At 40.0% G+C, this 11,314-nt stretch overlaps 1 protein-coding gene across 1 annotated transcript; it reads left to right on the forward strand.

Annotated features, from left to right (window-relative positions):
- Positions 1-329: 329 nt before the first annotated feature.
- On the forward strand, positions 330-11,155 carry cdc34b (cell division cycle 34 homolog (S. cerevisiae) b). Its single transcript, XM_057858433.1, has 5 exons — positions 330-1,107; positions 1,204-1,290; positions 3,215-3,312; positions 8,724-8,858; positions 9,873-11,155. The coding sequence occupies exons 1-5, from the start codon at positions 922-924 to the stop codon at positions 10,081-10,083; spliced, it is 717 nt and encodes a 238-aa protein (XP_057714416.1). The 5' UTR covers positions 330-921; the 3' UTR covers positions 10,084-11,155.
- The last annotated feature ends 159 nt before the right edge of the window (positions 11,156-11,314 follow it).

The raw sequence follows: 11,314 nt of genomic DNA on the forward strand, positions 1-11,314 counted from the left end.
GTTATATTTTAGAAATAAATCCCAAACATAAAATTTGTTTGTTGAATAAAAATATTGTAAATGTAAAAAAATAGGTCAGCGCAGCGTTTCTTAAACGCAAAAAACACTTGCGTTCTCACTGGAGGCTGTAACTGGTGAATGTAGTTCTAGGCATTATTTTCCTCTTGTAAAAACACGCACATCATATTGCATATCTCACTCAATTCTGGTTTTTTATATTATTTGTGCTATGAAATAGTGTGTCCTGGTCACTTTTGTCAAGATTCTTTACTGTTAGCGGCCCAAAGGGCAATATTTACAAACAATAACTGGACTACAAATCCCAGAGCAGCCATTGCACAATTGCCTGTTTTTAGGAGAGAAAGGACTTTCTTTTCAACAACATTCTTCGCTCTGTCCGCGTGCCATTAAGGCGTAAAGCGCCAATTGTGTAGTCTATAATAGTTAGAAATACCTCGCTTTGTTTTCTTTTTAAACCTGCCGCTCTTTTCCGATAACCAGCGCGTTGTAATCTATTCGCGACAAGGTACAAAAATATCGACTCCATCTGGTTGTGAGGTAGTCTTCGTTAGCTAGCTTATTTAGCAAGCAGCTACCAGTAGATTTACGGCTTATATCCGGGGCTGCTTTTCCAGGTGAAACAGCTAAAGCTTTTGGTTACTCGACGGCCACGATGGTGTGGTTAGTTTACAACAGTGAGCGAGTGGACGCTAAATAATTGATCTGAATTTGGTAACAAATCAACACAAGCCGCGTCGGAGAACGGTCGCTTCGGCCTGTTTTCATTGTAGTCGTACGACGTAGGCAGTGTCGGGTTGTTCGACCAGTGAGTGCGGCGTCAAATTTAGCTGCGTTGCCCTCAAATAACGAGTCAGCAGCTGTCGATTGAAGAGATAAGTTCGGGGCAGCCAAGTGTCAAGTATGGCGCAGCACGATTGCTCTCATGTCGCTAGTTCGCAGAAAGCTCTCATGCTGGAAATGAAGAGCCTTCAAGAGGAGCCCGTCGAGGGTTTTAAAATAACGCTGGTAGACGAGGCGGATATGTATAACTGGGAAGTGGCCATTTTCGGACCCCCCAATACACACTATGAGGGGGGCTATTTCAAGGTAAGATTAATTTCTACGCATATTGGATAGTTGACAATATGCAGTGTGCTGTATATAAACCTTGTCATACTTGGGTTGGTGTTGTGTGTTTTCTAGGCTCGGATCAAGTTCCCCATGGACTACCCATATTCCCCACCGTCCTTCAGATTTCTCACTAAGATGTGGCATCCCAACATCTATGAGGTGGGTCCAGGGCTGTCAAAAGACTTGCAGGGGCCCGGGGACAAGAGACCATTATAGGGCCCCCCTACCCCACCCATACCACCGGCTTGTCACGACAACATATGCAGTAATTTTAACACTTCGCAAGCAATGACAATGTAAATTTTCAAATTATTTTATTTGAGATGGACAGTTAAATTTAACAGACAGTAATGTGGTGTGACACAAATATTATCCATCTATTGTACCATGTAGGCTACAATACAATACAACTGAGAGTGCTATGCCGGCCTGCTAAGCAACAAAACAGTTTAACTAAACGTCCTGTGCCTGCCCCCTCCACATCCCTGGGTTTATCAAGCCCTCAAACAGTTATGCGCCTAGATTTTTTTTAACTGCAAAGTCAGTTATAACCTCAGCGAAATCCAGTTTTTGAGCAAGCTCATGCTCAATGGACAGCATGGCTAGGTTGTTAAACCTGCCCTGTGATATGGTGGAGCGTAGGTAGTTTATTATTTTCATTATACTGAAGGCTCGCTCTCCTCCAGCTACAGTAAATGGCAAAGACAAGAAAATGCGTAGCAGAGATCAACATAAATGCTCATTAGGCTACAAGCAGCTGGTGACTGACTCGAATCGGGTTTTGGTCACAGTGATCGTGAATGTAGACGTTCAGTGTTAGCGGCTGTTGTTCACTTACCGACATCACCGTCCACAGCCAATTCTAGCCCTAATTCTCTGGCTTCTTGTCCCACTTTTAAAAACTTGATAGTTTTTTGTTATTCATCACTATGATCTTCATCCCTTTTTCTTTTTTGCGCACCTGATTTATGACAACTCGCCATGTTTAGAGTTTATAACAATGACAGATTTTATTTCATCCTTCAGGGCATGTACGTAGTGTAGCCTTAAGTGCGCCAGAGCGTGGTCAAACCATTCTCTGCTAAGGGGGGGTGCAAAGAAAAGGAAAAAATATTTAATATGTTAAAGTTTTTAAGTATATATCGAGTACTACATAATATTTAATCAGACAAAGATTTAAATAAAAAAATGTGAATGTTAAGTCAAATAAATTAAGGGTCATTCAGGGTCCCCCTGCACATTTTAATTGCTTTTAACCAAGAATCAAGACTGTTTGATGTCCTTATCTATAAAGAATTCAGGGATTTAAGCATTTATTCAGAAGAATTTTCACCGGAAAAGCTCTGTTTACATATAGCGGGCGCCACATTGACTGACTGACTAGCATTGTACGTCGACATATTTACGTAAAATAAATGCTAACTGCACTATTTTTTTGTTTTGTTTGTTTGGGGTTTTTTTTTGTTTTTGTTTTTGCTTTTAACCAAGAATTGAGACTGTCTTACGTCCATATCTATGAAGAATTCAAGGATTTAAGCATTTATTCAGAAGAGTTTTCATCGTAAAAAGCTCTTTGTCTGAGATTCCACTCGGTCAGCTTTGACGGCCACGCCGACAATGCAGGCCCCCTATTTATCGGCCCCGTGTCCCCTCAATATCATTATGAACTCTGTGGTAAAAGAAGATTTTGAAATATTTTTAGATACTCTGGAACCTTCGAGCATAAAACATTTAAAACTTCATATATCATATACAGCACAAAAATCTTAAGGCCATCAGATTTTTGGTTTTATCAGTTTAATCATGATTTTGTACAACTGCAAGGCTGACTGTATATTGTAAACCTTCGCCAAGGCTAAATGTGTATTAATAAAAAATGAAAAATAAAACATTTTCAACCTACTTTATAATCCTTAAATATATTTTAAACATTTAACTGTCAACTTGCTAATTGAATCTTGCAAATTTTGACCATCTGTAATTCATGAAATACTAATATGTGCCAGAAATGTCCACCCGTTATCTGTCATCTCTGTCCACAAGATGACAAATTTCAATCAATGATCAATTTCCTCTTTTTCAGAATGGAGACGTATGTATTTCTATTTTGCACCCACCAGTGGATGACCCCCAAAGTGGAGAATTGCCTTCGGAGAGATGGAATCCCACCCAGAATGTCCGGTTAGCATTACTCGTCATCAGTTGTTAACTCCCTTTGTTTCATACCTTTATCACATGGAATTTGTCTTTAGCGCATGTCGATGCCACATTTGGCGATACGACACCATTCATTGAAATGTGATGCTGGCCTCTCGGCTAACTTTTCTTACCTGTGGAATACAGTAGAACCTCTAACATCAAACACAGTAATTTCCCACACATGGCTTTTTAAAACCTATTTCCATAGGGAAATTAGCCAAGACGTTGCCATCATAAAATCTTTTCTTTACTGTTGAAGCATATTTTACAACACTACGCAATAGGGCAAAATCGATTATTACATGGATCGCGATGCGACATGTGACGATTCGATTACGATTCATAAAGGTTCAAAAACGATGATTTTCCCACATAACTATGACAGGCGCTCGTAGCGGAACAAAATTCAAGACACGGCTGCCACCCGGATACCTTTAACGGACGCACGCCAACGTTATAATGGATGCTGCCTCTAACTGAGTGAGAGATTTACTCCTTTTCAAAAGACTGGAAAATAAATTTGTGTTTGAGACAGGCAGGGACCCGGCAGTCGCGCAGTGTGCGGAAGTTATTTTTTAGAGCGAGAGGGGAAGAGAGATAGTTGATTGCTCCTTGTCTTTCAGTTGTCCAGTACTAGGTTCAAGTCGTGTTGATTGGAAAAAGTCCCTAGTGTTTTGCTGAGTCCCGTGTCCGTCTATCAGTGTTGAGTACACGAATCCTGTTGTACTGTTTAGCCTTTATTATTGTTGTTTTTGATGTGTTAATAGTTAGCGCAGAGCGCTAAGCTAATTAGCTAATTCGCTAACGTGTATTTCATATGCAGAACGTGTAAAATCATGATTAAGTACAGCGGGAACACTACGAAATAGTACAGAAATCTGTGAAAACAAAAGTATATTGGTTAAATAGAAGTCTTATTTCTAAAGACACTTTTATTGTATTGTTGGGAGAAAGTAGTACTCCCTTTAAAATCGTGAATGTTTCTGCACTTTCTTGCAAAAATAGATAAATAATAAAGCAGCTTAAGGGCAGCTTTTTGTTGTATGGGCATGTTTCCATCGTTCCTGTTCAATCATGAAGGATATTTTAAAGTGCCTGTGACACGAAAAAGCATGTTCATTTCATAATACACGCGGTATTTTATGCCCCTGAATGATATGGGCCGCTTGGATGTGTGTGGAAGCGATCGCTATTTTTATTTAGTTTTTTTAATCCCGCGCCATGAAAATGAGTGACTTCCGGCTTCGGTCTTGCATTGAGGAGGAGGGCGCTGTGACGTGTACGGTAGAAGACGTCCTCTTCACGCTACAGTGTACTGTTGTGTATGAGGACGAAGGATTCAGCTGATTTTGCGGAATAATACGTTTATTTTTCGCATCACGCCAGCCAAACGGCTGCAGAAAAATCATTCTGTATGAGGGAGAGGCGTATGCGCCTTTTTGGAGTTTCAAAAGGTTCCCATTCACCGTGGATATTTACTGTGGGACCATTGGACTTACGAGGAAGTGAGTAAACATCTTGTTTTGTATTATGTCAAATACGAATACAGCGATTACAAAGTAAACACTACAAACTTCCTTTAAATCAGTACTTTTCAAATAGTGGGGCGCGCCCCCCTGGGGGGGCGCAGAGCAATGCCAGGGGGGGCGCATGTGACCTCGGGGAACATGTTTTTTTTTCTTTTTTTTTTTTTTTTTTGCTGTACTGGAATAAAGTGTACTTGCACATCCACTCAGTAGGTGGCAGTGGCGCTCCCATTTTCAGAGTGCGCGCAGTATTTTTGAACTAAGGAAAAGCACTCAGCACACACAGACAACAGATATGAAGAGCAGTGTGCCACCGCCGTTTTCGAAAGCCGTTTTCCGACCGGACTCACTCACGCAGCGACCCACTGTCTTGTCCGGTTCTCACGTCGCCGCCCGAGAAGTGCCATTTTCGGCTTGGGATCGTCACGACGACTGCCCTCACCTACGGTTCTACCTCGGCCGCCGTGAATGCGCTTTTTTCGTGCCGTTTGCCTTTTAGCTTTGACTTTTAATACAGTGGGTGATGATGAAAGACCACTGTTTACTGTGTCTAAAAATAATTATAGCAGACAGCAAGAAGCCAAATCAATTAAGACGCCACTTAAAGACATTAGACCCCAATCTCATTGTTAAGCCGCTTAATTTTTTTCTGTGAAAACGTGCCGAATATTGCAAACAATCGTCCTGCTTTGTCAGTGTTATATCAGTAAGCCAGTGAGCATTGTTAGCATGCTAATTGCAAAATAACTCCACACCATTGCAAAGGAGGCAAATACTGTGAGCAGCAAAAATAAAAACTGTCCTGTCCAAGGACACTTTTTCCCCCTTTTATTCAGATTTGTTTTTTCGGTCAAATTTTTTGGCACATTGTCCTCATGAGTGAATGTTTCTAATCAATTTTAATTTGGTATTATTTACTGATTTTATTACATTTTATTTTTCTGTATCAAATGGTCAAATATGTACCTTGAGTGTATTTTTTAGTTTGGATGTGAATTTTTTTTTTTTTTAATTCAGGCAAATTGATGCACGTCAAGTATTCTCTGTTACAAACAAAACAATGTTAATAAAGTTATACTTTATTATAAGTTGATCTATGTTACTTTTTTTCTTTATTAGAAAAAAAGGACACAATGTTAGGCAGATGCGTATTTATAATAGTAATTTTATAGACAAATGATACTATTTACAGTGGCGGCAGAGAGTTTGGGGGGGCGCGAAACATTTACGTCTTCCTTGGGAGGGCGTGACAGAAAATAATTGAGAAGCACTGCTTTAAATGAAGGACTACTTACGTTTGATCATTGATAGGCATGTAAAAAGCTCTACTAATGCACATTAGCAGCAGCACGTTAGCTGCACAACAACTCCAGCCACCCTCCTCCGGGGAACGAACTGTAAATTGCTCTCCGCCGGGCGGTTTGCCGATCCACGAAGACAATCGACAACCGGGTCGTCATGTCAAATAATCCAGGATAGTTATGTGTGATTTTCCGCTTCGAAGACTTTGAAACATCACTTGGTTCGGGTTAGCATGTCGGCTAGCTGTCACGCCTTCTGGTTTGTTTACATTCTCCGAAGCCGGGGAAGGGAAATGACATATGTCCGATTTAGGTGTCATAAAATATCGTTCGGGAGGTGCGACAGTAAAGGTGAAGTCGACAGTTTTGACCATTATGGAGTAATTTTGCCATGTCGTCCTGAATAAATGCATTTTTATTATTTCATATTCCATGCAGCACAAGACTGTTATTTGTCATGACCATGCCATTTATTTAGCAATTGGGGAAAATACTTGGATAAAAAGAATATCCTGTGAAAATATTGAAGAGACAGAAACAATGACATTTTGCAGCTCTCTTCGTCGCGTTTTCCTCGTTGTGAATAGTTCCCCCTCGACGGGCTCACTGGTCCTTCTCAAGCCATTTATATAGCTATTGGGGAAAAATACTTGGATAAAAAGAATATCCTGTACAAATATTGGAGCAGAGAGACTGAAACAATGACATTTTGCGGCTCTCTTTGTCGCGTTTTCCTCGTTCTGAATAATTCCCGCTCAATGGGCTGAATAGTAAAACCGATGAGCCCAGTCTACCGCTGACGTCATCCACCTGTTGGGGACGCTAAAGCCCTATAATGGTAGGCGTGGCTAAGGGCAGATTAAAAGACTAATTTCTCGTCATCTGTGCTTTGCTAAATTGTTGTATATAGTCGAATCGTCTCAAAATATGATTCTAATTCACATAATAATGTCATTTAAGACTTTTTTTTCTCGTGTCGTATGCTCTTTAAATAAATAATGAACAAAAATTTTATTGTCTACTTTATTAATTAGTAATGTACGATGCATCGATAATCGTGATAACCGTGATCATCGTCAATAACGTGATCGTTAAAGGATCGAATCGTCCCCCCCTAAATCGTAATCGAATCGTGGGGTGCCTAAGATGGCACACCCCTACTACGCAATGGCACACAAGCCCTAATGTAAACACATTTTCTTTTTTTTTTACCTGCCCTGTTCAGCTGATAGACACGGAGGAGCCCCCCCACCCCCCCAATACATGGGAGTATGACATATTCCCATTGTGATCATTCAATGTGCTTCGTTTATTAGGAGAAAGCAGCGAACAGGAAGGAATTATTGGGGAACAGAAGAAGCACAAACAACAGGAAATACATTGAACACCTACACTAACTATGAATATGATAGTGCTATCGTTAGGTAGTTGTATTTCCAGTTGACACCATGTGGGGGGCCTGATGACCAAGGAGAAAGAGGGGAGGGGGTCAAAAAGATAAGTGATTGGGAGTGGTGGAGTGTGCACAAATCAGCCATGTGTGATGTAGAACCCAGTATTTGTGTGAATCCCTTGTGTGTGTATGTTAGCATCCTATTCTGTGCTGCCTGATAGCCAATACTGACATAGAATTTTTGTACATGAGTAAAGGTAAGCACATTTTAAACAGATCTTGAACCTAGAGTTTGTGAAATTACAGTCATGCTAATAAATGTAACTATAGTAGCATAAAAACAATGAAGACTATAGGAGCACTCAGAGTGCAAATCCGCCAAAGCAGCTGATTTCAAGTTGGCCCGGTGACCTCAAACCTTTAACCTTGTTACCCCAAATTGTATTCACCTCTTCTGCTTCCTATTAAAAACATCCTGCTAGTTTGTTTATATTCCCTTTATTCGTTCTTAAGTTGTCTTCAACCAAAACATACGGACAGACTGACAGACAAACATATGGAACCGAATACATAACCTAAACCTACGCTTCCATTGGTTTCAACTACTGGCGGAGATAGAGATAATAAGGTCCCCAATTTGATTATCCCCCAAATTTGGCAATATTTATCGGATTCTTGTAAAGGTTTGTTAACTTCTGAGCATAACTGTAACCCTAAATAGTTGACATATTGCGACAAATTCTCTAAATCAAGCCTTGAAACAGATATGGGAAGCTGGAGTGCACTACTTGACAACAACAAGCCATTAATTCAGTCTCACTCAACCAGTTAGCTGTTCAAAGAACAACATGACGTCAGCTGTTAGAAATTGGGCTAAAACCACACAACTCATACTGCGTAATTATCTGCTGAACACAACATAAGCGTCATAATGGAACTTTAAATCAAGGCAAGTTTTATTGTGTTGGTTGTGTTCAACAATTATTATCATTAAGTATCGATATTTATATAAGGAATACTCACACGTGCTTGCTGCTTTTTACATGCTTGTGTGAGAAAATTTATGTTCTGTTCTTTAATTAGAATGGACTTACACACGCACAACAAGTTTCAGAAATTGTAAATCAAGTGTGTGTCAAGCTTTTAAGTTGTGACCATCTTTTGTCCCTTCAGAACCATTTTGCTGAGTGTAATCTCACTCCTAAATGAGCCAAACACCTTCTCTCCTGCCAATGTGGATGCCTCGGTCATGTACCGCAAATGGAGGGACAGCAAGGGCAAGGACCGTGAATATGTAGAGATCATCAGGTAAGACTTCACATGTAAAAAAAAATAATATATAAGGGATGTACAGTGGGGAGAACAAGTATTTGACAAACTGCAAATGGGTTTTCCCATTGTGAGTGTATCAAATACTTGTTCTCCCCACTGGATGTAATGTATCCATTGATGTGGATAGACGTCCAATTCATTTGAACTGGGAGGCTTTGCAACGAATGAACAATTGTGCAAATGAATTGGAAGTCTACTAGAAGGGGTGGGACCATCTGGGTAGCTCATGTTACGATTTGTTATATGAGCTTCACAATAACGATGATCTTATGATACAGAAATTATCGATACATTGGTCAGGAAATCATTTTGCGATATTCTACAATACAACTCAAAACAAGCTCTTATCATCATTCTGTTGTGAATTAATTGAGTTTATCACTAGTAGACGCCCAATCCGTCTGAAATGGGACGGTGGCCGTGCATAACATTTGTTCAGCCGCTGCCATCCCTCCCACTTTAAACGGATTGGACATATATCGCAGACAATGGCGTAATTTTGGGGCATTTCAGATCATTTGCTGTTGGGTTTTTTTCAGTCCCATCCTATTGATTTTGGGTTACTGAACAGGAAGTGACCTGTAAATGCCTTTAAGGTGAACAGGAAGTGACCCATGTTCATTGATCCCCTCCCAGTCAAAATGAATTGGACATCTAGCGCTGTAAATGGCATCCAATGAAAATTTTGCCAGCAACCTGCGGTTACGTTTTATTTATTTATTTATTTATTTTTAAAACCTTATTAAAAAGATATGTTGATTCTTGGCGTGAGAAAATTCTTTTTTTTTTTTTTTTTTTTTTAATCTATTTTTTTTAAACCTTATTAAAACGATATATTGATTCTTGGCGTGGGAATATGGATAACCTTTTGGGATACAAAGTATCGCGGTATATCACCATTTTGATACATTGTCACACCCCTATCCACTAGTGACAAACTAATTTAAATGCCTCTCCTAATAAACGCTCCATGTTGAATGGCTCCTACAGAAAACAAGTATTGGCTACCAAGGTCGAGGCGGAACGCGATGGTGTTCAGGTACCCACCACGCTCGCCGAGTACTGCGTCCGCACACGAGCCCCGCCTCCCGACGAGGGCTCCGACCTCTTCTATGACTATTATTACGACGACGACGACGTAGAGGACGGAGACGGTGACTGCTGCTACGACGAAGACGACTCTGGCAACGAAGAATCGTGACATGCCTTTTTACACAGCGTGACCAATCTTTGCTGACACGCGACGACCCCTTTTTACTGCCCGGGTCGTCCGAGAGGTTTGAGGTCTGCAAGTGAGAAATATTTGACGCCTCTTGTTTGTAAACCAATGAAATGAGATGAATTTACCTTAGCTTGCGCGCTCTTTGTTAAAGCTGAATTGATGGGCTCATGTGGATTTGCTGAAATTTGCACCAGCAAAAATGGAAAAAAAAAAGTTCATTTTGACCTTACACTAGAGATGCTAACTAAATACTGCTTCTAATGTGAAGGTTCAAATGGGGTGATGCCACTTTGGACTGATGCAAACACTTACAAGTCATTCACTTCATTTCTTTCATTGTAACTACTTTCCCTTTCTGGTTGTGGTTTTTGCTTACCGGAATAAAGTCTCGTTGACTTCCTGAAGCGGGAGCGTTTAAAAAAATTAAATATAATGGGATCGGACTTTCTTCACACGTCATAGTCTGCAATCTGCATGCCAGAAAACATTGGACTCATTTTTTTTGTCTCTTCCTCTGAAGAACAGTCTGCATACAGTGATATGCTTGCAGATCTCTCTTCAATCTCGTTGGATTCTGTCCAATGACAATTAAGGCTTTCTATATTATTCTAGTTCATTGATAACAAAACCTTGAAAATTCAAGTGGACTACCAGATGGATCAAACTGCCGGTCGCCATTTTTACTTTTGGAAAATGATGTTTGGTATGTCTCCTCTGGTTACCACCAAGTGTGTTTTGTCATTTTGATTGCTGAGTTATGATACTTAAGGCCACCAGATAGTGTAAAATTCCCGTGGTTTCTGGGGATGACAGTACTTTCTCAATAGAATTGTTGCTCCTCAGGTGTCAAGCCTGCCTAAACAATTTTTTTTTTGGTTTGCTTTTTTGTTTCTTTCAAACACCTCTGAAATTTATGCTGTTGTATTGTCTTTATTTTCTGCTTCTCGCAAGCAATATTAGTCTCTTTCTATATGGTTAGACTTAAATGCCTGAAACCTTCGCTTGAGAATGTTTTATGTGATGAGATTATTAGGCTTGACAATTTAAACGTGTAGAAAATGTGTCAGAGAAGTGTTGCAGTGTCAGGATTAAAAAGGATTTTTAACCCTTGGAAGTTAAAAAAAAAACATTTTATTTTACTGTTTGTGTTAGTAGTGAGTTTAGTATTTTGATATATTTTTTGTGTTGGTGTGTTTCCTCGTGTGTATTT

This window comes from Corythoichthys intestinalis, chromosome 14 (genome assembly GCF_030265065.1).
Source record: "Corythoichthys intestinalis isolate RoL2023-P3 chromosome 14, ASM3026506v1, whole genome shotgun sequence".
Lineage (NCBI taxonomy): Eukaryota > Metazoa > Chordata > Actinopteri > Syngnathiformes > Syngnathidae > Corythoichthys > Corythoichthys intestinalis.